The following is a 14,668-nucleotide window of genomic DNA, read 5'->3' on the forward strand; positions in this document are numbered from 1 at the left end:
TTGGGTTTTTCTCTGTATCTATGAAGTGCCTTGAGGCGACTTTTGTTGTGATTTGGCGCTATATAAATAAAATTAAATTGAATTAAAAAGGACTACCTGAAATTAATGAAAACCAAAAAAACCACAAATATTTCCAGTGACCTCAGCTTGACCACCCTACACGTTTGAGAAAAAAAACAAAAAAAAAAACAAAAAAACAAAAACCCAAACAAACATGAATCTGGTTTTAACAATAAATAACAGGCACACACACACAAATACGGTTGATTATTTAAAAAAATGTATTTGTATGTACTTACATACTGGTGTCAAAAGAGTATGCACCAAAATGTCACACCGACTCACAATTACAAAGAAAAAGCATTTTCCTTTTCTTCAATTACAAGTATTGAAAAAAACTATGTACAGAAAAAAGGGCATGGTGACGAGATAGGACACTGGAAACAACTTTACAGTCACACAATGTCTTAAATGAGACTGGAGAAACAAAAAAAGTCTACACCGTTTTCTTAACCTCAATTTGTATTTCCACTCAGGGAAAAAAAACCTTGTGCATCCTTCCCCCAGTCCAGCGTCAAGGAGATTTCAGAGTGTGCTCACAAAAAGACTTTTAATTTTTTTTTAATTGTTAGAAAAACTGCCAGAGGACTGATTATCATAAATGAAAAACAAACAGCTGAGTGGAAATACTTTTTACTTAAAACACATCCTAAAGATATCCTTAAAAATTAGTTATAGTGGGAATGAGACAGGCGGCGTGCGAGTAACTGAGGTGAAGATGGGTCCCGGGCTCTAATCGCCACTTCTCTCTGGATGGACATTAAAGGCCTCGGTTCCCCTGCTATCAAATCTTACTGATGGAAAGCACACTAGCTCAAAAACCCTGGCTGGAAACAGAATTGAAATGAACCAAAACACAAAACCAGGAATGAAGAAAGGCAAGATAAGGTGAGGTGTTGGGCTGTTGCATCAGCAGCAAGACTGAAATTAAAAAATATATATATCTTTATCCTTACTTGTGAAAGAGTGCTAAAGGGAGAAAAATATAAATGGCAAATTAGAGCAAGTGGACAAGAGTCTGTGTGGTCCTCATCCTGATGGGCAGAGCTACACAAACTGACAGAGCTAAACCAGCACATCCATTCTCACTGCATCCTGAAGCTTCACTTTGGGAGTCCTCTCGTTCAATTCATTCTTATACAGTTACAGCGTAGCAACCAGCATCCATTCCAGCACTCTGGGTTCAGTTAGTCTGAAGAGGATGTGAAACAAGAATTCATGGTTGGCAACATCTGAGTCTAAAACGGCAACACAAATGTTTTACACTGCAAAGCCATAATGGAAGTGCATGTGTCACACACATGTGAACATGAATTAGACTCATAACTTCACAAACTGATCAAAATTTTACCAAAACAAACTGCTACGTGAAAAGTGATTTAAAAAAACAAAACAAAAAACCCCCAAAAAAAACAACAGTGCCGCATTTGTCTGCAGGGATCTACACATCTGACTCTTTAGACTGGTTCCCCCCTGCAGCATCCTACTGGTTGGAAAATGATGTGGTATTTCGTGTGTGCCTTTTGTGAATTTAAGAACTTAAGAACCTCTTTCCAGCTGAATCAATCAAAAGAAACTACTGCAGGGTGTGTCTTAATTGAAAATCCACTAAGAACAGAGCACAGGGAAAAAAAAAACGAACTTCTCATGGTCTCAGTTCGGCAGAGCTTTTCTAATGTCTGCTTCAGGGTGAAATAACGTTTGTGAAGTCAGGATTTAATTTTGAACAGAATGCGTCTCTGTGTTGTGTCTGGGGTAGCATGGGACCAGCTGCTCCATCTGGGACAGTTTCTCTCGTCTCCTCTTTAGTCACTTTTTGCCTTTTTGCTGTCATTTCCATTCTCCTCCTGCTCAGTCCCTTCTCCCTCCTCTGCATGCTTCCTCTTCTTTGTGTCGTCCGAATCTGTGGAAGACGGGTGTGCCCGGAAGGTGACTATGACGCAAGTCATGTTATCGCATCCTGTCCCATCTCCAGATGTGTCGGGGGCCAAACAGTGGTCCAACAGCTGTCAGGAGGACATGTGAAACTTGAAATTGAAGACTGAGACCTTGGACAATGTTTTTGAGGCAATTAAGGCAATAAGACAGACAACAGTGATTACTTGTGATTTTCCTGGTAACTAATTTACTTGTCACTTAAATGTGAAGAAACAGACTAGTCTAAGAATAAAATATCAATTAAAAGGAAGAGATCGAACATTGTACAATGCCACATTATAGATCAGTTTAACCCCTGGATGCATGTGGATGATAATGACAAGGGTGAGTGGTTATAGGTTTGTTCCTGAAAGGTGCGCTCTTTCACAGGAATATCATAGGCCATACTTATTTCCAACTCCCTGTCACTGACGAGACAGAACCCTGACGCAACATGGATGGGTGTGAAAAAAATTTATCAAGCTGGCATGATGGTGTGTTTTTAGCAGGCAGGCGATACGCAGTACTTTGTCACATGATGACAGAGTCTGAAATACTGGCGATGGCCAATGCTACCCCTCAGCCTCCCAGTAGACACATCTATGGTACTGATATGAAAATACATAACCTTGTTCTCAAGTTATTGCATTCACAAGATTTTCAGAAAACTTGACCTCTGACCTTGAGGTTGAGATTCGAACTCATTCACAAACTGGGGTGACAGCAATACCCCATCAGCCTTTTACAGCTGAGGGATAAAAACCCCAATAGCTACATCTCAGACACTACAGGCCTCACTTTGCATGTTAGATATTAAAGTTCATGACAGCACAATTGGAAATGGAACAGGTTTGGTTGGGCTGCCAGGACAAAGCGTCTTCTCTCTATGGTAGCATGGCTTAGGTTTGGAAAGGTCCGTCTGAACAAACCTCAAGATTTCTGGAACAATATCAATTGGACAGACAAGATAAGTGGAGATGTTTGGAGGGGATGCACAGCACCACATTTGGTGAAAATATAAGCACAAACACCTCACATTAACTATTAAGCACGGTGGTGGAGGGGTGAGGATTTGGGCTTGTTTTGGAGCCACAGGACCTGAACACCTTCTAGTCATTGAGACAACCATGAACTTTTCTGCATACCAAAGTATTCTAGAGCCAGATGTGAGGACAGGACAATGAACGCAAGCACAGCAGCAAATCGAAAAAAGAGCCCAATCTGTTTAAAATGTTGTGGCAGGACCTTAAAAGAGCTGTGCATGAACAAACCTCTATGAACTGAAGCAGCATTTTAAAGAGGAGTGAGCGTAAATTGCTCTAAAATGATGTGAGAGACGAATCGTTCAGAAAATAATTACTTCCAAGTTACTGCTGCTGAAGGTGTTTGTAACAGTTCCTGAATCACGGGATGTACTTTGTGGAACTGTGAAGAACCGAGTCCCGTGAAAACTGTTTCACATGACTGTACACAATGTTGGCTTCTGAGAACTGCACAAGTGTTTTTTAAGCTACTGCATGGATTAAATTTCCACAATCTTATCTCTGTGTGGCAGAAGAACTAATAGTTCTAAGAGCAAATGCTATGTGATTAGTTCTAATGCTCTACTCTAATTGTTTACAAAAACTGTATATTTATCGCTTATCCATTTAGTTTAACCAGCAAGTATTTTTGCCCTGCTGCTGAGTAGAGCATTGTTTAATCCCTGATGACTACACTGTACTTCAATATAAAATCTGAGTTTTTCCTTCATGCTCACCTCTTCCACAATCGAGGAAAGTGCTCTGGTTTTGCCATTCTGGTCTGGTTTGATCCTCTCGCTGATGAAGTCCACCACCTCCTGACTGCTCAACACATTCCTGCAAACACACAGAAGCACAAACGGGATTTAACAGCTGAATCAAAACATGGTAACTTTGGTGTGCGTTTTTTTTGTCTCAAGTTACAAAATTATTTGACTAGCTCCAGTTTTGGACATCATTTTACTAACACCCCTGAAATTAGTTAATGGGGCAAATAACCATTTACACTCACCAGATGCCGTCGCAGGCAATAACCATAAAGTCGTGGTCCTCGTTAAGTGTCAGAACTTTAACATCGGGCATTGCAGAAATCATCTGCTCCTCTGGTGGCAGAGACTTGTTCCTCTTATAGAAGTGGTCACCTGAGAGTCAGAGTTCAGACTAAGTTTGGTCACTGCAGTTGAGAACATGCAAACACCGGACATCAATGAAGAACTGCTACAATATTTAAAAGAAAATGAATAGGAGTGATTCCAAGAACCCAAATATTAATAATCTGAAGGTTTCACAGAGTCACCTACCAATGGCTCTGGAAAGGTTCAGTCCACCATTGACACGCCCATCCATCGTCACCTTCCCTCCAGCGTTTTTGATGCGAGCTAACTCCACCTCGTCCTCTGGCTTGTGGTCGTAAGACATGTCAACAGCTTTGCCTGCAGTCACACAGAAACAGAGTGCTCACAAATTAGATAAAGACTGTGCAGAAATCCACCTTTAATGCAAGTCTGATCCTTCAACAAACTGTTCAGTAAAACATCAGAGAATAAATAAGAAGCAAGGTCAAGGTTCCTGCTGCTGGAGGAGGTACCACAACAACTGATTCAGCTAAGAGGTTTTCAATCTTTATCGCGGCACTGGAGAAATCCTGGGTCCTATTTCTTACGTAACACACAATATAAACATACTGTATGCTGCACATTAGCAGTGGGGAGAGTCACTACCATGCCAGAAACCCTCAGTTTTGACAACTGTTTTATAACTCAGTGCTTGAATCCGATAGTTTGGACCTACCGCGTTCAGACACCACGCAGCGAGAGTCTCCAGCATTGGCCACAATCAGCTGCTTCCCTCGGATCAGAGCCACGACGGCTGTGGTTCCGCTGTCTGAGCCGGGCTGTAAACACACAAACACGTGAGCTGTGACACGCTGCCAAAACTACGAGGGCTTATAATAATGTAACCGAACCACCGTCTTTCATATGAATGAGACTATTTGATTTGATTCAAATCAAATGGTCTGCGTCACGTCCACTCAGGCATGTGATACGTAAATTTTTGCCATCAGACATGGATGTCCAGCTTTCTGTCTGTTTTCTGTGACCATCCAAAGAGAATTAACATTACAATGCACCAACTATCCACGTGCTCCAGGCGGCAGACTTCAAACAAGTATAACAAGAATGACTGATAAGCTGCCGGGTCTCTAGCTGTCCGTGTCTGCAGCAGAGTATAACCAAGGCTTGAGGCAGTCATCAAAATTTCTTCCACTTAACAAGATGTACAAATGACCATTTGTTGAAAACAAACCTCATTTTTGGTTTAATAAAACCAATAAAAAAAAAAATACATCAAACAGCAAAAATAAAACTTAAGTCTTTACAACACACCTCTTCTTTGCCATCCATTCCAGGTAGACACATTTCCTCCTCCTCTTCATCCTCAGAGTCTTCTTCTCCCTCTTCTGTATCCTCCTCTTCTTCCAGCTCACTGCTCTCACCATCTTCATCTTCACTGACATCCTGAGTTAAAACAGTGATTACACTGGCGTTTCAGAGTAAAGTTTCACACCCCAAACAATTCCAATATTCTACTCCCTTAGTCTCACCTCTTCCTCACTAGCCTCCTCCTCCTCTCCTTCAGACTCGCTATCATCAAAAAACCTGGACTTCGAATCTCCTGAAGCCTTTGAGGATGAAGAGGAGCAGGAAGGGCCTGCATCTCCTTCTGCTTTACCGGCCTTTTCCTCACCATTGGAGCTTCCTGAATCAGCTCCACTGTCAGCTGTAGGAACAAGAAAAGAAAAACGGATAAGAGAGTGAAAATAAATACACAACCGTGAGAGAGCGCTGACTGATAAATCTACTTTTGAGCAGACTAGACTGCAGCTGGGAACCGACATCTTTGTTCACTCTCCAGCTTTGGTGAGCTCGGGATAGCAGCACATGAACCTGTTCTCCGCCTGCGGCACGTTCTGATTACAATGACCTCAGCAGATTTCTGGTGAAGGAGGACCACCACCAGCTACAGTCCAATGGCTGTTTTCCACCAGCATCTACTCAGCTTGATATTCTACTTTACTCTGTTTCTGTCATTTTGGAATACAATGAGTACCTAAATGTGTGTGGGATGGTTCCAGCAAGGTGGCCCGAAAGTCCCGTGATGTAATTTGTATGCAACACAAACAAAAATGGAGGATACTGAGGTGATGGTACACTGTGGCTCTGTGTCAGACTCAGGGTGTGAAAGAAGAGATCAGAAAAGGCTAAAAGCAGCAAGAAGAAAAAGTTGCTCAAATTAGTGATATTTGTGATTTGTAGATGAAAGGATGGACACGTCGCTATGACATAAGCTCAGTGGTCATAAGGCTAGAAGGGCTAACAAAAAAGAAAAAAACAATTAAAAAAACCCCCAACACAATTAAGTTGTCCAATATACTTATATGGCTGATACTACTGCAAAATCCATGTGTGCTTAACACTGAGTGAAAACACAGACACTCATATGTAATTAACATGTTAAAATTGGATCTGCAGTTCTAGAATTTCTGCAATAGACCGACTGAACATCTCTGTACCTGAGCCACTGCCTTCGCCACCTCCTCTTCGCCGACAGGCTCGTAGCTTAGACCCGCACGCTGCTCCTTCGCCTTCCTTTGTTTCCTCATTGCTTTCCTCCACTTCTCCATTTAGCCCCTCTTTCTTCTGCTCCTCCAAACCGTCCCCCTTATCTCCTGAGGACTCAGGCTGCGAACTGGAGCCCTTCTTAGCTGAAACACTAAGATTTAAAACAAAACAAAATTCATTCTTGCAGCTTCTAACTGTGCCGACCAACATGAAACAAGTAGCTGAACCATCCAGACTGTTGGATATCATGAATTTCTGACCCGCTGAAAAGGTGGCAAGAGGTGAACAATTGTGAGATATCTGACACCAGTATCGGTTAACTTGCATGACATGACCTCTTGCAGTAACATTTCTATTTTTTTTTTTTAATTTCTACTTTCTTCAGGTGAAAACTTCACACATAAATCATAACAACTTTAATGATGTACCTCATGGCGGCCGCATGTTTGATAGCATTGCGGTTCTGGCCGTATCGTACCAGCAGCTCCTCTATAGTCATCGTGGCCTCCTCGTGGAGCAAAGCTGCCTCCTCTGTGTCCACTGAGAGAAGGAAAAGAAAACACAGAATTACTTGTATTATCATTTGATGTCAGAGATTCAAGCTACAAATAGTGCACGCACTCTAAGCATGTAATTTACTTGCTGTATTCCCACAAATTTGGTTTGATTTTTATTGCTGGTGATCGTTTGAGTAGTTACAGTCAACGCACTTTGAATAAATACAGAAGGGCAAACAAAACAAGATGAATGCTGTTGTGCCAAAAGTTTACAGTTAAAACATTAAGTTGTTGAAGTGACAATAAAATTATAATCGCATAAACGCAAATCCAGGTACAAGTACACTTGCACATGACCTTCATCTTTCATATGGGCCCAATCGTAATGACCACCTCAAGGTCTATAAGCACTAAATCCTCAAAGACTTCAATGATGTCATCTGTCTGCACAGCTGTAGGCATGAGTGAGAATTCAAAAAAGCACAACATGGCAGGAACCGGAGAGCATTTTGTGACAAATGACAAAATAAGCAAAGAAAAAACAACTTTCTTTGCACTCGGGGAACTTAAAGCACCAAATGTCTTTCAAACTTGTGCTTTTTAGAAGGGACCATAAATCGAGTCCAAAAAATAATTAACCTATTTTTAAAACACAGAATAATCTTGGTTTGCAGCAAAGCACATGTTGCATTCCTTTGATTTTATTTAACCTTTTTTCCCTAAATTTCCAGATTGCTGCTTCTCCTTTTTCAAGTGCTTTTGTCTAAAGAGGGATCCATACAGGATGTGAACAGTAGTGACCAGACATAATGACATTAAGCGATTTAAGGCGTTGACGTGGAAAGTTACTGCTGATGACACGAAACACACAAGTCTCAACTTTCAAGTGAGCACTTGAAGAAAAGCAACGTACTACTTATGAAGATGTGATAAATATGTTATGATGCGTTCACATCAAATGTAACATATTTGCTCAGTGTGATTATAAACAAAGTCTAAAGTGTAACTAGCTATCAGCTGCAGTCCTCCCACTACATTGGCTGCTGGAGGCACACGTTTTAAGTAGTGAGAGTTAAAACTTCACTTTGCGTTTGTTGTGAACATACCATTAATTAAAAGTTTCAGCCCTGCAAAGGAGGAGAGGGGTTTTCACCCACTCAAGTAGCGCTCCCGTGCAGTACTCCAAGACCCCGACTATGACCCCGACTAAGCCTATGATGTATGTGATTGCTGAATATTGATTGCACAAGTGGGCTGGAATAGAGAAGTGAGTGATAGTGGAATTCACCGGGAACGGGAGAAGCGCAAAACAAATGTCAAAGATAAAATATTACAGTATGAAACTGTGACTGCGGGACAGCTGTAAGCCCTTATACACTCAGCAGGAGCACACCGCGAAATGTAGTAGACATCAATTTTTCTGTTGTGTAACTTCAGGCTCGGACATATTTTATCTATGGTAAGAATAACATTGTTCCTGGTTTATTATATTGTAATTTATGTCATATACTACCAATTCTGCATTATCATTCAACAAGGATGAGCATTTATTATGTGTTCACTGACATTAGAATCCACATGAAATGTCACAAGCAGTGGTGTACTCACAATCGTCCTCCTCTGCCACCTTTTCAGTGGGTGGCTCCTCGGTGGGCCGTCCAGCGATCTGGACAAGCTCTTTGATGACTTCCTCTGTGGTTATCCTACCGTCGATGGCCAAGAAGGCATCCTCCAGTGCCTGGAAAACAACATGCAAACATGTTGATACTGTAAGAGCAGAGAAGAGGCAACCATGCCCTCATAATACACAGTTTCTAATATGGCTTTACGTATACCACAGCCAAGCAGCATGTGGTCATGGGCATTTTTCTTCAAACTCATTTAAGACATTTATGTCCTGCAAACGTTTCTTGATGCATCTCACCTTTTGAAGTTTGCCATCTTTGTAGGCTTTCTGCTCCTTGATGATGTCAGGAAGGTACTTTGAACAGTACAGCGCTACCTCTTCACCTAAAAGGGAAAATAAGTAATATAAATGAACTGAAGTGTGTGCACATAGTACTCTGATGTGCAAACAAACAAACAAACAAACAAACAAACAAACAAGCTTCAAATCAGTGCGTTACCTCCGTGTCCATCATACACAGCAAACATGGCAGTATCCTCATCGAAGTCTGGGATACTGTTGTGAGCATCCTGTGACAAAGAAAGATGGGGATAAAAATCAAAAAATCAAAATCACAGTGAACATGAAATTTAGGTGAGACCAATGTATTTTATATTTGTTAAGCAACAAAGTTTATCTTTTCTTTAAAAAAAAACAAAAAAAAACCCAAAACAAAAAACCCACTTAAAATAAGAACAACCTCAGTCCAGGGAGCATTTTCATCTGCAAATTCCATGAAGCAATTAAAGATTTATTTGCACGTGCTGATAATGAGGTGGAGCGGTTACAGAAAGTAAAGTAACTGAGAGGTGTTGCAAAGCAAATATGTTAACAGCGCCATAGGAAGTCCCAACTAGAATGAAATCATTAAAAGGTAGATAAGATACTATCTATCAATCTATCCAGGGAATGGTCATGAGGGGACACCGATTAAACAGTAAATCAACAGTTTCACTTTTACACTCAGGTTTCATCACTGCAGCCTCTGTCCCAATCCGTCTGTTGATGATCTGGTCCCCTGTCCTCTTACTTGTGAACAAAATCCTGAGATACTTAAACTCCTCCACCTGGGGCAGCAAATTGTCCCTGACTCAGAGTAAGCACTCCACACATTTCTGCCTATGAACCATGGCCTCAGACTCAATGGAGCTATTTCCCCATTCCTAGAGACGACCACCTGATGAAGCTAACAGAACCACATCATCCACAAAAAGCAGAGATGGGACTCTTGGGCAATCAAAGTGGAGAGTGGAGCTAAAATATGTATAAGCTTAATTTGGATGACCCAGTAGGAAAGCAAGTTTGTACGTGTGTGCCTTTCCCATTTAGATTAAAACACAGTCTAAAAGTTTTAAAACTAAACTAGATCCCCAGTTCCTGGCCCTGAAATGCTAGATTACTCTGGATGTAAGTAAAAGTCAAATGGCTGAAAATGAAAACAATGCAGTGAGGGTGTCCCTGAAGAAAAAAAAAATTAAACCACCCCACTGATTACTTTCCTTTTTTGTTTGATTTTTTTTAAAGAAGGTGTCAAAATTAGCTGAATGCCGTCTACATTTTTGATCTGAAGTGAGAACCAAGTATGATACTTTCTAAACACCACCGTCATTAAATGCTGTGAATTTCCACCACAAACGCAGCTGATGTTCAGCAACTGATTTTAGAGGTTTTGAGCTCCGCGCAAGCAAACAAACAAAACAGAAAATGTCTTGCATTTCTCATTTATAACCCAGTAAAATGTTTTTCGCTTCGTTTCATTTGGCAAACACAGCAGCAACACCACTGTCTCTGATGCGCTTATTCATTTTCCGCCTCACCTCCATGGAGACCCGCCAGCCCTGCATGGCAGAGAAACCGTAGCTCATGTTGCTGTTGCCGCCATCTGAAGAGGTCTTGGTGGTGCTAGGCTGAGACAGATATGCCCCCATGGTGGTCCGTTTCTATGGCTTTACACCTGGAGGGAAGACAACAGGAGAAAGAAGCGTCACATCTTTTTAGGTTCACGTTACATTTTACATTACCCTGTCCCTTCTAGCTGCGGGTGCTAGCTGGCTAACGTTAGCAACACCACAACAAAAAGTAGGCGCAGCGGCTAGCTAATACCACCATGCTAAACCCGGCTAAACTTCCAGCGGTAACCTCTGCCCCCGCGCGAGCGGCTGCGCAGCTGCGGGGAAAATCAAACGCCTAACACCGACGGCTGATTTACCTGTTGTGACGGCGCAGGAAAAGTTTAAAAGCGGCTCCAAACAGAAAGAGATTCACATAGGAATGATTGCACGTGTGGAAGCAAAAGCCGCTATCAACACACACAGAGAAGAGAGAAGCACGAGCCGCGAAGGAAGTGAATGCGCGCGCATGCCCCTTTCGCTCGAACAAGGTGGGCGTGTCAGAGGGCCACGTCACACGCTTTGGTCATGCGCATTGTTTAATCAACAATAAACAGAAAATCTTTTCAACTTTTTGTTTGTTTTTTAAGTTTGAATAAGCGGAGTTATTAACTAAAACTAAAGTTGAAAATAAATTAAATAAATTTTAATTAAAAAGAAATTATTTTATTTATTATTTAATTTTTTTTAGACATTATACTCTATTTTTTTAAGATGATAAAAAAATGAAAAAACAACACAAAAATGAAACTGTCTACAGGCTCTAGAAAGGACCAATTTTAACATAATCTGCAGATGTATACCCCCCACCCCAACCCAAACTTTTTCCACACAGCTAGCATGAGGAGGGATTAATGCCTACGTTTATTGATACTACAGTAAAAACATATACTTTGGCTGTGAGTGAAGTGTTTGTATTTTATGTGGTATTTCCAAAAGTGTGAAATTTTTATAAATAAAAAAGACCCCTAGATTAAGATTAAGAATTTCCTATTTGTCATTAACACCTTCTATCGGTTGGTGGCGGTAAAGATCCATTTCTACATTTGCTGCCCAAAAACATCTCAACTATGACCAGGAAGAAGAAGGATGCTTAGCGATTGAACATGGCGCGGGAAACCCGGGAAGCAGAGGCAATGGATGTCCACGGAGAGGACGTCTCAGAGGCGGACAGTCTCTCTTCGGCTCAGCTAAAACTGTATGAGACGCAGTTTTTCGGCTTCACCCCGCAGACCTGCATGATCCGTGTTCACAGTGCTTTTCTGGACTGTTTGTACGAAATTTTGCCCGTTGTGGAGAAGGTTTGCGTGCGGCAGTTGAGTAAAGGGGAACCGGACGGGACTGAGGAACTGCTCCGGTCCCGGGCTAGAGAGTGCAGCCGAAAGCTGCAGCAGTTCCTCGAAGAGCGGTTCAAACAGCTGTCGAAGCGGATGGATGGGCTGCTGGTTAGCCACTGTTTCTCCGTGCCGCCAAACGTCCTGCTACCTGAGGACCAGTCGCACAAAAACAACCCCCAAGACATCCAGGTGGGTGGGGAGGCCAATGGAGTTGATTATTTTTTTAGGGCTCTTTATGTCTAAGATAATGTTAAAACCCTAACCCTGGCACATTTTCGTTCCATTAATCTCTATTTAAGTCGGAAAACCTCAAGTTAAACATCTGGGTGTTGACCTAGGCAACGCATGTTTGTTTATATAGCACGTTTATTTATATAGCAAGTTTCAAACACTAGCTAAAACCAATAGCTAAAATCGGAGAAGATCCGGGTAGTTGGTTTCAGCAATTGACAGCATAACTTCTAAATGCCGTATTCTCTTTAATTTCCCAATAATTTCAATTATTGAAAAGTATGCTCTCTTGGGTTGAGATCAGGTGATTGACCTGGCCACTGAAGAATTAAGAAACTCTGAAGTTCTGTCCTATCAGTTTTGCAGTTCTGCATTTGATAGTGGAAATCAGAATCAGAATACTTTATTGATCCCTGGGAGAAATTATTTAAATGTACAAGGGCAAAATTATACAAGTGTGTAGTTCAAAAACCTATGGACCTAACTGTGTTTAATTGCAGTAAGTGTTAAAAATCAACTTAACTGCAGTAAAACTAAAACCCAGACTTTTGTGGGAAAAAAGAAGAGGAAGGAAAATCAGGAAGGTTGACTAAGTGGACACCGAGTTATGAATATCTGTGAAATTTCAAGAATACAAGCAACTTTTTAATGGCATTAAACCTGTTCTAACTTCATTTTAACATCGAATTCATCATGATTGTTCAAAGCATGATTAAAACTGATATTTCTCCCCCTTGCTTTGAATGTGATCTTGCATGGTCCAGGAGGTACTGAAGCTGGAGTCCTCCCTGGTGGAACTCCAGAGAGCCTATGAAGCAGAAGTTTGTGCCAGACAGGCCCTGCTAGCTGAGCTAGAGGAGCAGAGGGAGGTGCAGAAACAGCTGGACGAGATCCTGACATGGGTCGGTGAGCTCCAAGAAGCCTGGGTGAGGGAAGGTAACGGCAACTTCCATGAAAGTTTTCGACTGGTGATGGAGTCTGTAAAGAAACTGCAGGAGGCCATAAGGGCGGTGCTGGTCTGCAGCACAGCTCCTCAATGAACCGAACTCATATTTGTTTAAAGTCTGTCGCCCAAATTAATAAGTTCTTCAATTGTTTGCCAATTCATTTTGGTCACCACTGGTCATAAATAAATGGAAATATTGTGAAAACACAAAAAAAGACTAGTTATCCTTAAAAAGACACTGCAACTCTGAGAAGGCGCAGACAGCTTTATCACGTTTTCCCTATAAAAGTGTAATGTAAATAATAAAGCCCATATATGCAGTTGAGTCTGTTTAATAACCTTTCAGTTAATATTCAAAGGGGTTGTATTATATGGCAGCAGTTCTCAAAGTTTTACTGCCAGGCTCTCCTGCAGAAGCTAAAAAAAGTTCAGAAAAGAAAAAATAAATTGTAAAGCTACATTCAGTTTCTTCCTTTTTCCACAAATTGTAGATTTCTAAATTGGATTTCCTTCATGACAACCCAAATATCTTTTCTTTTCTCCCAGAAGGAGAGACAAATATCATTGTCATTTTTGCCTGTCAGGCGAATATTATTGAAAAATCCATATTTTTTTCCCCCTGCTTGTCCAATAATCATACCTACGACCTCAACATGAAGACTGCAGCCTTAATGGTGTACTGCTTTGTTTTTCTTTCATCACGTGTCTTTTGTTGTTTTTGTCATTCTCTTTTATCAGGTTAACCATTTGATTAAGATTAACGCTGTCCAGCAGATGGCGCTGTCTGCATGTTAATGTCAGGGAATCACTATTCACTTAAGCAGAAATAACAAATACGCTGGTCTGAGCTTCTTACGTGTCATTATTTGATGTATTTCTCTGTACAGTATGACGGCAAACTGAATAACTTTTTGTCTTGCATAAGACATTGTCATATTGTTCAGATATTTTAGATTAAAAAACTGTTTTGAGAAAGAAACTTACAGTAAATTTACTCACCAGCAATGAAAACATTTGTTACCCGCTCATTCAGTGTTGGGAAGCACAGGATAAAAATTACTGGCCTTGTGTTGTAAAGAATAAATGTTTGTTTACAGAGTAAAAGCTGCTTCTTGGGGTTTTTTTCTTCACATAATAACTCTTTACTGCATGATTAAGAAATACATTAAGACAGTTTTTCAGAGCAAATTACCAACAGAAAGAAACACAAAATTGTTTGTGTCATTAATGCTAACACATTTAAGATATTCACAATAATTTATGGATCTCAACATTTCTAAAAAAATTTCTTGAGATAAACATATATGTTATCTCTGTTTTGGTTTATTGTGGTGTCTTTACCTGTTGTTGTGATTTGGCCTTATATAAATAAAACTAAATTGAATTGAATGTTCTGCAGACCGTCCACCAGCAGTGATAAAACTCGCAGTAAAACTGGTGTATACTGATGGTTGAACTCCTGCATTCAAGGGCTTTATCT

General features: G+C 40.8%; 2 protein-coding genes across 2 annotated transcripts; one reads left to right on the forward strand and one right to left on the reverse strand.

Moving 5' to 3' along the window:
- Nucleotides 1-258: 258 nt before the first annotated feature.
- Nucleotides 259-11,172, reverse strand: ppm1g (protein phosphatase, Mg2+/Mn2+ dependent, 1G). The gene is made up of 14 exons (XM_084931592.1): nt 10,995-11,172; nt 10,603-10,739; nt 9,246-9,315; nt 9,044-9,129; nt 8,728-8,857; nt 7,051-7,162; nt 6,574-6,773; nt 5,605-5,780; nt 5,387-5,518; nt 4,791-4,893; nt 4,301-4,432; nt 4,012-4,141; nt 3,737-3,836; nt 259-2,066 (listed from the first exon to the last, which is right to left on the reverse strand). Exons 2-14 carry the CDS (start codon nt 10,711-10,713, stop codon nt 1,866-1,868), a joined length of 1,683 nt encoding a protein of 560 aa, XP_084787718.1. The 5' UTR covers nt 10,714-10,739; nt 10,995-11,172; the 3' UTR covers nt 259-1,865.
- Nucleotides 11,173-11,760: 588 nt separating this feature from the next.
- On the forward strand, nt 11,761-14,292 carry mis12 (MIS12 kinetochore complex component). The gene is made up of 2 exons (XM_084931606.1): nt 11,761-12,200; nt 13,007-14,292. Exons 1-2 carry the CDS (start codon nt 11,781-11,783, stop codon nt 13,280-13,282), a joined length of 696 nt encoding a protein of 231 aa, XP_084787732.1. The 5' UTR covers nt 11,761-11,780; the 3' UTR covers nt 13,283-14,292.
- The last annotated feature ends 376 nt before the right edge of the window (nt 14,293-14,668 follow it).

This window comes from Perissodus microlepis, chromosome 1, assembly GCF_051167445.1.
Source record: "Perissodus microlepis isolate ML-2025 ecotype Zambia chromosome 1, ASM5116744v1, whole genome shotgun sequence".
Classification (NCBI taxonomy): domain Eukaryota; kingdom Metazoa; phylum Chordata; class Actinopteri; order Cichliformes; family Cichlidae; genus Perissodus; species Perissodus microlepis.